The sequence below is a fragment of the Chlamydotis macqueenii genome, chromosome 24, assembly GCF_036417535.1.
Source record: "Chlamydotis macqueenii isolate bChlMac1 chromosome 24, bChlMac1.mat, whole genome shotgun sequence".
In the NCBI taxonomy this organism is placed as follows: Eukaryota; Metazoa; Chordata; class Aves; order Otidiformes; family Otididae; genus Chlamydotis; species Chlamydotis macqueenii.
The window spans coordinates 6037977-6051599 of NC_141579.1; the positions used below are offsets into that span (position 1 = coordinate 6037977).

At 48.2% G+C, this 13623-nt stretch overlaps 1 protein-coding gene across 4 annotated transcripts in view; it reads left to right on the top strand.

Moving 5' to 3' along the window:
- Positions 1 to 5244, top strand: part of NCAM1 (neural cell adhesion molecule 1) — a 122248-nt gene extending 117004 nt beyond the window's left edge. For 2 of the 4 annotated variants that reach the window (XM_086766078.1, XM_086766079.1), the window contains 2 exons: positions 1518 to 2291; positions 4984 to 5244. In XM_086766078.1, coding sequence (XP_086622204.1) covers positions 1518 to 2291; positions 4984 to 5104 — 895 coding nt within the window. In that variant the 3' untranslated portion in view covers positions 5105 to 5244. The remainder of the gene's footprint in view (positions 1 to 1517; positions 2292 to 4983) is intronic. The other 2 variants (XM_086766080.1, XM_086766084.1) reach the window with 1 other exon arrangement.
- Positions 5245 to 13623: the final 8379 nt, after the last annotated feature.

Genomic DNA, 13623 nt, shown 5'->3' on the forward strand with positions numbered 1-13623 from the left:
CCTCCAGCTAGCACCGAGTCCTGCTTGAGCTCTGCCCTAGCAATGCTGGATGAGTGCTTGAACGCCCCATGGTGAAAGCAATCCTCTCTACTGAGAGCAGCAGAGTAGCTATGCTCTGGATGTTGGGGGAGGCATGGTAAGTCTGATTATTCTGTGAGGGGGCTGAGAGCTACCCAGGAGCTTTATATTGGAGAACTTGTTTGGGGCCTGAGTCTGTGAATCCGTGATAGTTGGGATTGGCAAGGTATTGCCCGCTGTCTCCATTAAGCTCTTTCCTAAACTGTTGCAGTTCTAGTGTCCTCTCAGTATTTCTCTATAGCTTCTGGAGTAGTAACAAGAGGAATTCACTTTAGGAAACTGCTGAAATGCTTGTTAATATTTAGGTCAGGTTTGGGGCTGATGACGCAAGTTAGGTTCCTTTCCTTCAGCAGAGTCATCACAGTGGTGAGGTGGTCAGGCTTTTCCGCTCGCATACTGCTCACGTGCTTTGATTAGGTTAGCAGTGCGGCCCACTGGTGAAATGGCTCTGCTGGAAGTCTCCGAGGTGAGCAGAGGAAGGGGGCTGTGTGTCCACAAGCAGCACTGAAATGCAGACGTGCAGCACTGAGGAATAGCTGGAATTTATATTGTCCTGATGTTCTTGGCTAGTCTTACCAGAGTTTTAACTCCACTATCCTCCTCTGTGAAGGTTTTCTCTCTGTTAATAAGCCTGAGATGGTGTTCTCAAGCACACTAGCTTCTCATGGAATAAAACGTGTGTTTTCCAGTCTCGCCTCTGTGTGCTTGTTAAGGCAACCTGTGCTGTACCATGGCTGCTAAGCATAGTTACGCTCGCAGACATTGTCCTAAAGCAAACCTTATTCCAGCTAACACAGCAGGGTGGAACCTGGTCAACAGGGCAGAAAATACCATCTCAGAGCTGCATGTATGAATATGCTTTGTGTGTGTGTGTGTGAGAAGAAGAACTATATTCTGTTTGAAGGTTCGATGAAGGTCTTAGGCTTGCAGGCAATAGGACAGGGCCAAGATGAGGGACTGGACTCAGGGGTCCTACACTGGGACCTCGTTGCGTGGTAACAGATGGCACAGGGCTGCAAGCTCAGGGAATTGGTAGAAAGCTTTCTTGTGAGGTTAGGTGGAAGAGACCGAGAGGAAAGTTAGGTTAAAAGAGAAGAGTCTCTGGAAGTTGACAGGGTTACGTTTGGCTAAGGCTTATACCAAAATCTGTGCGAGCAAGCCGTTCCTGCAGGATGCGTCCTCTTTGCTCTTTTTCTCTTCCTAGTTATTTTTCAGTCATTCTAGCCAGCCCTTGCTGTCCTTTGCACATCTGACCTGTGAAAGGTTTCTGCTCCTCTGAGTACCTCTCCATTTTCTGTGTGTGTTGCTGTAACCACGTGCCATGCTGCCGCTGCGCCGCTCGCCTGCCGTCTCACTCTCACGCTCTGTTCCCTTTTCCCCTGCCGTCATTTACGGGCTTCATTGTCTCTATTTCTCTTCTACTCCTGTCCTCTTCACAGGCACCCCGCTGATACCGCAGCTACTGTTGAGGACATGCTGCCTTCTGTTACTACAGGCACCACTAACTCTGACACTATCACTGAAACCTTTGCCACTGCTCAGAACAGCCCCACCAGCGAGACCACCACACTGACCTCCAGTATTGCCCCGCCAGCCACGGCCATTCCTGACTCAAACTCCATGTCGCCTGGCCAGGCTACTCCAGCCAAAGGGGCAACCACCTCAGTCTCTTCGCCACCACCCTCCTCTACCCCCAAAGTGGCCCCCCTTGTTGATCTCAGCGATACCCCAAGCTCTGCTTCAGCTACTAATAATTTGTCTTCAAGTGTCCTGTCCAACCAAGGTGCAGTGCTCAGCCCCAGTGCTGTTGCTAACGTGGCCGAGACCTCCAAAGTGGCAGCTGGTAACAAGGCAGCTGCCCCAAGCCCTGCAAACCTCAGTAGCCCTCCAGCTCCATCAGAGCCCAAGCAGGAGGTCTCCAGCACCAAGAGCCCTGAAAAGGAAGCTGCGCAGCCGAGTACAGTGAAGAGCCCAACAGAGACAACCAAGAACCCAAGCAATCTGAAGAGCGAGGCTGCTTCAGGCAGCACCGCAAACCCCTCACAGAATGAGGACTTTAAAATGGACGAGGGGACCTTCAAGACACCAGACATTGATCTTGCAAAGGATGTTTTTGCAGCTCTTGGCACTACCGCTCCTGCCAGTGTGACTAGTGGGCAAGCTCGCGAGCTTGCTTCTTCCACTGCAGACAGCTCTGCACCTGCAAAGACCGAGTATGGCTGCCTTTAATCTTCTGTTGGTTGTGTGCTGTGTCTCTTGTGCGCTGGTGCTTGTGCTGTGTTCTTGTTGGGTGTTTTCTTAACTAATCTCATTGTTTCCTTAGCAAACTAACTCACCTGTGAACCAGCTAAACAGGGGGCTTGGCTTTAAAGCAGGAACAGGCTGCGCCAGGGATGCGGAGAAAAGACAAACACAGGAATTTATCATAAATGTGTTGTTATTCGTTAGACTTTTACGCAGCTTTGCCTGTTGTAGGTCATTCTTCTAGGAAAGAGAGCAGAAGCAGTTCAGTTTGATGCAAAGGAAGTGCTGTCCTCGGAGGCACTGAGTTCCTGCTGTTCAGTGAGCACAGCCACCCAAATTCCATGTCCTCACAGATCAGTGGAGCCGTTCAGAACTTCCTTCAGTGTAAGGCAGGGCAGAAGCTGGTGAAAGAATAAGGCAACGTGATCTTGCCCGAGAGAGGGGGAGCAGTCACGGCCCAGCTGGGTCCAGATAACTTGGCAGTGTCCTGTCCTGGTATTTTAGAGATGAGTCTCCCTCCGCTGTACCGAGTCTCCTCTTTACCCAGCTGGTTTATTCAGAGAGCATCAGCGTGGTCCTTGGCAGGACAACCCTGGGGTCCTCCGGACAGGATGCGCTTTCCTCAGCTGAGATGAGCCTGCACCTTGTGTTTGGTAGGACACACTGTACCTGGCGAGTGAAAACAGCATGAAGTCCTCGCCTGGGCAACTGGGGGGAGGCTCCCCAGCTGCTGTGCAGATGTTGGACAAGAATACCCTTACTGTATCGGTTTGGATGGCAGTTGCTGACAGAGCCATGAGCACAGAAGCCTGGAAAATGCTGACTGAAAATGGATAAGCCACCCTTGAGGGGACAAGTACCTGAGGCCCCTGGTCCTTCTGGCTTCCTATTTGGACGCTATGTGTTAACAGAGGCAGGATGAAACAGGAGTCTTTCCTGCCTGAGCAGGGTCTGCTCTTTATCGCGAGAAAGAGCCCTGAAAAGGCCGCTCAGATTTGTTGTGGGAGCAGCTCCCAAAACCAAAAGACTGAGTTCACACTGCAAAGGAAAGTGTCTTGAGGACACTGGGCTCTGCGCTGTCAGCCAGATTGCTGCCAAGAACCTCACTAGCTGTTCTGGAGCTAGGTTTACAGCTCACTTACATAAAACTAGGCTATGCTATAGCAACCACACTGGAGATATACCCTAAGTCACAGCTTTGCTTAGAGCTTTTTTACATCCTCACATCTTCAGGAACACTACCTCATTCTGGAAGCTTTGTATTTAATCTAAAATAAAGCATTGGCCTTGATCATTGGCTTTGATACTGTGATTGCCAGGTGTATTAGCAGTCACAGAAGAGCAGTCAGACCCTGTAGAACCAGGAACCAGGCTCTTCTCCAGATCAGAGTGAAAACCCGTGCTCTTCTACTCTGTTATTCAGGTGCCCTCACATCTCACAGCTCTGATCTCCCTGCCTCCACACTGCACTCCTGTCCTCCCCTAAGTCAGGAGACATTCCTGCCGTGTGACTGTTCCACAGCACTGACTTGTGCCCCATGCAGCTATGGAGCATCCGACCCTTCCTGGAGAGCCTGGGTGGCACAGCAGACGCACTAGGGCTGGAGGGAACCGGGCAGCCTTGACGGGTGCAGCTGAGCTGCTCCCAAGCAGAGACATCCATGTTCACTTCACTTCTCTGCACCTAAAGCCACTGCCCTGTGATGCTCGGTGCTAGAGAGACACAAACAGAGAATTGTGATCTGGTGCTGAGCTGAAAGGAGCTAGGAAATTGTTTGCCCATAGTAAGAAAACGTTTCAACTGAATCAATCTGTGTCACGCAAATGAATTCTTCGTGTGGTGGAATGCAGAGAGCTGTGTTCTTTCTGCCAATCCAACCGCCGCCTTCTACCTGTGCTGCTCCTCTGCTTCCCTTGGGGCAAATCAGTGTTGCAGCCATAGGCTTAGATTCATCTCACCTGCTCATCAAGGTGAATTAAGATTGCAGTCAGCTCAGACTGACGTTGTGGCTAATGGGCTGGAATGGGCACTTCTCCAGGGAGGCCACCAGATGTGCCTTGTGTGGCACTTTTCATGACTATGAAGAGAGCGCTGGACAAGCAGGCTTCTCTGATTCTTCAGTAAAGTGCTGAAAGGCAGGCTGACGAACCTGAGCTTTAGCCCGCGAAGATGTTGACCTCCCTTACGCTTGTGAAAATGTGTTTGACAAAATTCACTTCTGTATTTCCCTCCCTGCAACATACTGGGAAATTCTGAGGCTGACTTCCTGCAGGGAAAAAGATTTTCTGCTAAAATGGCAGTCTTTTTCAATAAGACCTTTGGGTGACACAAAGGAGCAATGGTAAAATCAAATTCCTTTGCAACTGTGTGAGTTTTCCCGACACAACGCGCTTTGTGCCTCTGTTGTAGCCTGAGACCTCGTCTTGCTTGTAACGTTAACTCAGGGCAGAGGAAAATCACAACAGTTGTCACTAGAGCTAAATGAAGCTGGGGCGGGGAGCAAATTTGGTTTTACTTATTTCTGCATCTGGAAATGCTAATTTTGCTCTGGCAAGGTGATACATTTGCTTCTTTCCAGAAGCACATTCTTTCCTTATCAGCAATAGACAGTCTGTATTTCTCTGTCTCTAAACTGTGCCGTTTTGGTGATTCTCCTTCAGGAAAATCCCAGTAGAAGACAAATCTGAAGTGCAAGCAACGGAAGCTAAGACACCTCCAGCAGAAGTCAAGACGGTCCCCAATGAAGCCACACAAACAAATGAAAACGAGAGCAAAGCATGATCAGCGACAGATGAAAACTAATGACAGAACAACTTCACCCAAGCATTTACATCACGAAACACAACACACATCTCATTCCTCTAGTGTCTGTTGCCTTTTTTTAAAAAACAAACAAAACAGAAAATACATAAATGGGGGGAGGGGGGGAATCTCTCCTTTTTCTTCTCTTCTCTTTTTTTTTTTTAAAAGATTTCTAGAAAGGTTCTATTTGTTGTGCACTTGCTTTTAAAAAGTAATACATTTTAAAAAACAGGGTTAAACCCGTAAGCAAATCAGGGCTTAGCTGACCCTGTGTATATTCAAATAAGCAAAATTGCAAATACCATTTGCAGTGTGGTTGGGAAGCTCAAAATCAACGAGTCCTAGACAAAAAAAAAAAAAAAACATCAAAAAAAACCAACCCTGTTCTTTCCTTCATTAGTATAGCAGATATAACCACTGTGCTACTTGGTACAGCTGGTACTTAATGAACAAAGTCCACAATTTATTTTTATACTTTTCAGTCGAGTTTGAAATGTGTAAAGCCTCATAAATAAGTTATAATTTCTGTTCACCTTGTATTTGTTCAGTATGCAAAGTGTCTTGAGCTCTTTGTGACTGAATTCTGTTCTCCACGTTAGGCATTGATTTGGGTTTTAATATTTTCATTTTTTAGGAAGAATGCCAAAATTGCAGCTTCGGGGATCTATTTCGATTTGCAGTATTCAGACTCTACATTTCTTTAAATTTTATGTTAATTTTTGCCAACTTTTGTTTTTTCCACTGTTTACAATTGACAATTTTTTTTTAAGTTTTGTTGTGTTTAAATGTATGTGTAAAATAGCTGCCTTTTTTTTTTTAAGTAAATACAGTCTAGAGATACTAGGTTAGCAGCATGCTTGCTTTGCAAAGGGAGACATTTTAAAACATGGATGTTTACAGTAGTTGTTTCCCCTTTATCTTTTTCTTAATTATTGTTATTATTATTATTATTATTATTATTTCTTACTGGAGTAAGAAGAAAAGTAATTCTGGGTTTCGGTTTGGGGTTTTTTGGGTGGGTGGGGGGTATTCAAACCACTCGTCACCAGTCAAGGTCTTTATCCAGCAATCCACGTGAACACACGCTTAACTTGGGATGAGAGCCTTGCTGGTGAGAGTCCTTCTATACTTAAATTTACAAAGAGTTTAAGTCCCTTGCTGGACCTGGGCCTGACTGCATAAGAGAAATATCTTCTCTGCTTTTTTAGGACATTCTCCCCTTTCCTTCATGGAACCCTCCCGGAGCTTTGAGAAGCAGAAGGGAGATTGTACAGTTAGGGCTGGTCTGCTCTCATCTCAGACGTTTGACTGAATCAATTCCTCCTTAGTGTGTCGGGAAACGCCGTTTCCCGTGACCCCAGAAATCGGATTTCAAAGCAGAGACTTCTTGCACAAGGGTGCTTGGCGGCACGCAGGACCCCTCCTGCCGAGCCGGCTCTGTCAGCAGTTGGACTAGATGATCGGCGTAGGTCCTTTCCAGCTGAGCTTCTCTATTCTGTCACGTCATATGTGTTGAGTCATCCACGTGTGCTCTGCAGAGGCAAAACCATGAAATCAAGAGTAAGTGCTTGGAAATCGATGCCAAGGTTCCCATTCATTTCACTTGTCTTGGCAGCGTGTCTTTAGCGGTTGGAAGAGGGGGCTGATGTAGGACACGTGTTACCGTTGCGGAGGGGAGAGGTTATCGCTGGGAGTGGTGGAGTTACCCTAAGGTTTCAGGGTGGAAAGAAAGGAGGCTTGAGCAGAAGGAAGGCAGAGAGATGTAGAGGAAGACCAGCCCATTGTATAGAGATGTTCCTTCTGTTGGGGTTTTGGTTTTTTTTTCCTTTTTTTTTTCTTTTTTTTTCTTTTCTTTTTTCTTCTGCTTTAGATCTGCAAGCTTGTGCACTGTGGGTGCGTGACTATTTTAGTGTGAAACGTGTTTTTTGTCATAGTATTGAAATAATAAAAGCTTCAACATAGTTTGGATGTGGAAGGTGTAGCGATAGTTCAGATTAAAAAAAAAAATCAGGAAAAAAAGAGAACAACTCTTACAAGGAACAGAAGCCTTTAAATGAAAAATCAAACCGAGCTGACTATGGCATGCATTCCGTTGTGCTAAGGTGATGAACAGAAGGATGATGGGGGTGGGTAGACTGCAGTTTGGCTCAGGTAAATTGAGCCACTTTTATCAGTGTAGTCTTCTAAGTACGCAGTCTTTTACAGTGGCATCACATAATTTCAAACTGTGAAAAATAATGGTCTTGTCATTTGCTAAGTGTGGGGTTTTTTGCATTTTTTCCTTAGCTCCTGGGATGCAAATGGAGGATGACCGGATACGCAGGCGTAGGCGCTCATGCAGTACCCATCCTGAGCAGGGTATCAGGGCAGGACGGGTCCTCACTTCAAAGTCTTGTGTCAAATTCGGCCCTTGCATGACCCATCGCAGCAGTGTCAGTATGACTACGGGGAAATTTGGCTCACAGTCCCTAGCATTTTTTTTCTAAGGAATCAATCCGTAAAATGCAGCACAGTCTATGTTTGAGGAGAGTCCTTGGGGCAGCAGAGGTCTAGTGGGCAGGCAGCGTGTGCCTCCGTTCCTGTGGATGGCCACAGCAGTTTGTTCCTCTTTTCTGCAAAGTCTTTGACTGCTTTTGTCGTCTGTATGTTGTACCTCCTAAGTTACAACCCACTGAGAGCTGAGCAGCTGATGGGAAACGAATGCTGTACAATGCTAACGAGCAGAAACATGTCCAGGGACACTGCTCAGCACCTGTTAGGTGAAAATTGTGGTAACTGTCATCTGGGTTGGCATTTCTGGCATAAAAGGTCACCAGCTCAAAGCCCGGTCCCACAGCCAGCCGCATCATTAGGGAGAGCCCTGCTGACAGCAGTGGGTTTTGTCGGATGGACGGAGCGAGCACCATTGCAAGGCAGAAGGGAACCCTGTGATTGGCTGAACACTGGGAGTGTGCGGCCAACTCCTTTTGCACGCCCTCGTGACACCTCCCAGTACTTGCAGACTAATTCTGGAGAGTGATTTTTCACTCGCCCTCAATGGAGAATAATCTGTTTTGCTTTAGAAGAACCCCGTTTCTGGGATGGGTGAGGCTTCCTTGCTTTTATTTAAACCTTTGAGGAGGGACTGACCTGATGCCGTTTCCGCTGCATATGTTTATATATGTATCCATACCATACATATATATCTATATGGCAATGCAGACTGATCAGCTTCTAGTTGTGGAGTGATTACATTTCATGCTGCAGCGTACGTACAGATGGTAAGATGATAGTGCATCCAGTTGTTCAGCTTTTAGAGTGGAGTTTTACTTTCACACTTTTCTATGGAGCCTTCAAACCCCGGATTTTCACACTAGGCTGTTTTGATAGTTGTTCTCAGACCCTCCATTGACATCCTTACCCAGCATTCCCTACTTTCGGGGGCCTTCTATCTTGTTAAAAAAAAAAAAAAAACAAAAAATCTTTTTACCAAGTGAAACATTGATTCCACGTCTATTCCCATTCTCACTGGTGTAAATACTGATACTAACTGAGGATTTTGACTTTGCATTCTGTCAGAATACTGTGTTCAAATAAAAATTACAAAAAAAAAAAAAAAAAAGCTCATGTGTGCAGTCTGCCCTTCTTTTAGATGCTCTGCCGGGTCCTTGTACAGACGTGGATTCCCAGGGCTGGGTTTGCAGGTGAGCCTGACGCGGAGGGAGCAGTCCCACTGGGGGGTGCCCGCAGCGTGAGCTGAGCGTCGGTCTGAGGCCCTGGGCTGTAGGCGGGCGCGAAATGCAACAGCCTGCGCAGTGATGTTAGCGAGGCAGGTGCGGTTCGAGGTGGTACGTCTCTGAAGAGCCGCAGTGGGCTATGTGTAGCGCCTTTCCAAACTTTGGACGCACAGAAGGAGCACCTGCCAGCACGCGATTCCAGTGACGGGCTCTGAGTGCCGCAAAGAGGAGTTTTTAAAGTCTCTCTGTCCCACTGCAGATAGCTTCCTTAGATAACTAACACACACGTGCACTTTTAAGTCCACTGTGAATCAGGGACAGCTGGATTTCCCGGGAAATGCCGCTTCTCTATTCGCTGGCCATGAAAGGGGTGTGTATGTGCACGTGTGTGAGTCTGGCCTTTAAAACCTAACCCAGCCTGAATTGAGTGCTGCCGCTTGATTAGTGCAGGATGGATTTCATTCTGTCCTAAGCACTGATCTCCCAGGACAGGGAACGAGAAGGGAGAGCTCTGATACGTATCAATACTTGGGTGCCAAAATTGTTCACAGAAAAAAGAAGAAAGTAAATGTATTGAGCTAAAGTGCTCGTTATCCCAAGAGAACACTCTTCTCCTTTCTGCCTCCTCTCCAGCACGCTGCCCTCTACTCTTGACCGCTGTTTACACTGCCGTTTCCAGCACGACAGTATTGCAGCAAAGCTGCTGTGATTGCCCTGTCTGTCTTTGGTACCTCTGCTCTAGAAAAGGCTGTCCCAGGAAAAAGGACGGGAAAAATGCACAGGGAACAATCCATATTCTTGCCGGGTTCTTTCATCAGGTGCCTGTCGCTGCAGAATTCCTTTTGAATTCACATTCCAGACTCGTGCTCTCAGATCCTTCATAGCTGTCGTTTTTCTTTAATCAGAATTCCTCATTTCCCTCTCCTGACTCTTTGTTTTCCACAGTTTGCGGAGTTTTCCCAGCCGGCTTTGCTCTTGAAAAGAGTTCCTCCGTAATCCAGTCAGCGGCATATGGAGAGCCAAAGGGTTCTGCATTCAGATACCGATTTCTGCTTCGTTATACTGCGTGTTGGCAACACTGTAAGACCCCACCGTGAACAAGGAGAGTGGACAGGTGTGGTACAGCGTCGGTCCTCGACTAGTACGCACATGTGTAATCGTGTCGTACAGCTTGCTTTTGCAGGGAAGTTGGAAAGTCAAGAGATACTTTGGAAATAGTTTATTTCTTTGTTCTGTGTTATTTTTTTCCTTCCTCTTTTTCCTTAGATTTTAGCTAAACACTGCCAAAATTCCAAACTATTTAATTTTTATAGTCTGGAGTTGCAGGGGTGTGTCTGTTTACTTTTTCTTGAGAACATATCTACAAAATCATGCAAAGTAGACTTTCTTTTCACACAAAAGTTTCCATTTGGCTGAAAAAGAGCTTTTTCCTCACTACCTAACCACCTGAACAAAAAAATTTCACCTACCTACTTTCCAGTCAGGAAACTTTAACTGATAAAAGTCACCTATTCCGTTCCAAGGGAAGTCTCTGCGGTTGCCTTTTCTGTGTTCCCGGCTTTAGCAGCTGCTTCCCTGAATCGTTCAATGTCACCTCTGCGTAATGCCTGCCGGATGGACTCCATTCCCTGGTGTTTGGCTTCTTTCCTCCCGTAGCATCTTAATGATCCGTGAGGAGCTCAGGTAGTTTTCCCGCTTCTCTCGGAGATTAATAGAGCGGTCTGGAGCACTTGGCCTAATTCACTGTTGCTGCACAGCTCATGCCTGTGTGGGAAGAGTGATTAGTTTTCTTTCCCTGGAGTTGGGGTTGTGCTCAATGACAAACAGAACTGAAAAATACTTCACTAGATCTTTGTATTTCTTCAGCCATTCATCACTCTTCAGGCAAACCTTGCTCGGTAATTTTAACTTGTCTCTCCCCACGTCGAGGCCATGGCACCCGGGTGTCGGTGTCAGCTTGGCTGAGCGTATCTCCCTTTCCGCAGGCTGGGCTGCAGCGTAAATCCAAGCGGGGGGGGGCTGCTAAGGGAGGCGGCTGGAGATCTGCTGCCGTTTCTTCTTTCTCTCGTCTCTTCTAGCCGTTGCAGTTAGTGGGCTTGTCATCAGATATCAACATCTGAATATACGTACCCATGCTTTCAGGGCGTTATTTTAGTTGCTTGTGTACTGAACTGTACAGAAATACTCAGGGACCTGGACGCCATTTCAGTAAAAGTGGCTCTGCACACCAGCCAAAACAGGTCTCTACCGTTTGTTGCAAACCGGCAGGAAAACGCTGTGCCTAGCACAGCCTCCCCGAGCTCCAGGCAGGGAGCATGCACCACAGCCACGCTCTCTGTGAGGGATGAGCACATCTTGCAGCGGAGCCAAGTGCAGAACTTCTTCATTAAATTTGCTGTACTGAAGTCTCTGCCTGGCTGCTAAATGAATTCCAACTCTTTACTGTCCACAGCTGCGTTATTAGCTCTGTGCTGCCCACAGAGGCTCAGGTCCTGCAGGCTCAGGTCCTTCATGCGTCTCTGGCTCGCTGGTGCCGCTCATCGTAGTCGCCTCACTCTGCTGAGGGCACTGGCACATCAGAGCCCCTAGAGCGGCACAGCACCACATCTGCTGGCTGCTCTGTAAGTTATTTCATAGGAGCATGTGGGCAGCATTTGGAGGGAGCAATGGCTTCCGATGCAGCGCTAGCAAATTATGCTCTTTCTTCTGTAGCCCTCCTGCAGAGCCTGATGAACAGGGATGGAGGCTGACGTGAGCAAGAGCAGAGCTGACTTGCAGCAAGAGGAGAGAAGGGAGGTATTTTGTTTCGGTGCATGAGGGAAGGGGAAGGGGATCTTCTGGCAGTTCCTGCAGCAAAGGGGCTGGAAGGGACAGGAGATCCTCGCTGCCTATGGAGTGTGGATCCTCGCTCAGCAGTGGGGCAGGACATTGAAGATTAGGCAGATGAATGTAGCTGCAGTTTGTAACTTCACAACGAGATTTCTAATTTCACACCCAGCAGACACCAGAGTGGCCTGCTCTTCTTGGTATCCCACACCTTAGGCAACGCTGCCGCTTTCAGGAGACTTGCCGGGTCACGTCTCTCTCTCTGTTTCTCGCCTTTCTCTCCTGAAGCGGCTGGGTTATAATGTGTCTGGAATGGAAATATCTTGGCAGTGCAGCACGGACTCAGTGATGCTCTGACTCCCTTTGGTGGCTTACAGCTTCCATCAGCTGCCACCCCCAATCTTCTGTCTCTGAAAATATGGCCCTAGAGCATGTCCTGAGAGCGCGACAAGGCCTCATCTGGCTACTGGAGCCATGAATGCATGTGTGCCTGTCCTGATGGGGACATCTTTTGTGTGAAGTGTTAGCGTGAGGGGAAGCTGGATGCAGGAACTGCTTTGAACCACAAGCCTGGCACACGCCAGCAGCGCCGCATGGTGCAGAGCAGGGCTGGGACTCTCTTGCAAGGGCAGCTGGCCCTCAGAGCCTGAAAAGGTTGAGAGACGAGTCTGATTTGGGGACACGGGCGACAACGCAGGAAAAGGCCTGAAATCACAGCTTTGCTGCCAGCTGCTTTTTGTGCTGGAGGATGGTGCCACCCTCTGGCTGTCTCACCGGTGACAGCCTGCTTGTCCCACCCGGGAAGGGTTGCGCTGGCTCCCGGGGGTGGCGTGAAGCCTCCCTGGGCCCCCCAGACCCTGCAACCTGCTGGCCTGAGCACTCTCCCAGGGACCCTTCTCTGATGGCACAGGAGATACGGAAATCGTCACTGCCAGGTGGCCGCTTCTCAGGCGCTGCCAAGACCCTCTGGTCTTATTAACTTGCAGGGAAGAAGTGCTCATTTTGAACGAGGATTCAACCCTCAGCCAGCTACAGTCTCTCTCCTTCCCAATCAAAGACTGAGAAAGGCCCAGTCTCTAAAGTGTATATTAAAAAAAAAATCCAAGCCTGGTATAAGAATCAGGGCAGCGGTGGCTAGAGGGTATTGGTTGTGGATGAGCATTCATGTTTCTTTCTTCAGGTTCCCTCTCTCAGTTGGTAGGCCTGCTAAACTTCAATTTAGCTAATCTTTCTATTAACAAAGAAGTCTCTTTCACTGATTCTTTTGCCCATGCTATCCCATTCCTGTCCCCTGTGTATGAACAGAAGATGGCTTTGGGCATTAAAGGAGCCAGACCAAAAGGATCTGAAACGCTCCTTGGAGAAATGACATGCCTGTGTCTCTGCCGATATGCTCCGTGCGGTTAGCTGCCAGCGGGGCAGCTTGCCTCCTCGCTCCGCCAAATCAAACCCAGATGCGTGTTTTGATAAAACAACACGCAGGAGGGAGCTGCAGCTGCAGCAGATCTCACTCCTGGTTTGCATACGTTCAGGCTGCAAGGCAGAGGCTGACCTGCTCAGCAGAGGGAAAATGAGCATATGCAGCTCAGCGATTCGCAAAGCATTTCTCTTGAGATTTCAAGCCAGAAAGTGAGTGAGGAAGGCCAGGATGAAGACAGTGGCTGTCCACCAGCTCTGGCCTGGGAGCCCCTCTGCTGCGCTGCTGGTGTTTCTCCAGGGCTCCCCTGAAGGCCTGTGGGAGGGGGGCTACAGAGAGCCCCTGTCAGGCCGCGGCGGAACTAGGAGCGCTACTTGCCATGAAGGGGATTCTATCTAGGAGTAATGAGGAGGAAGACAAGATGCCACCTGCTCGATGCTCTGACGTATGTTGTAAGTATAAAAGCACTTTTTTACCGTAGTAGCGTGGCTCTAAAAGAGCGTTCAAAAGAAATCTACCAAAGGAGGGGGCAGAACGCC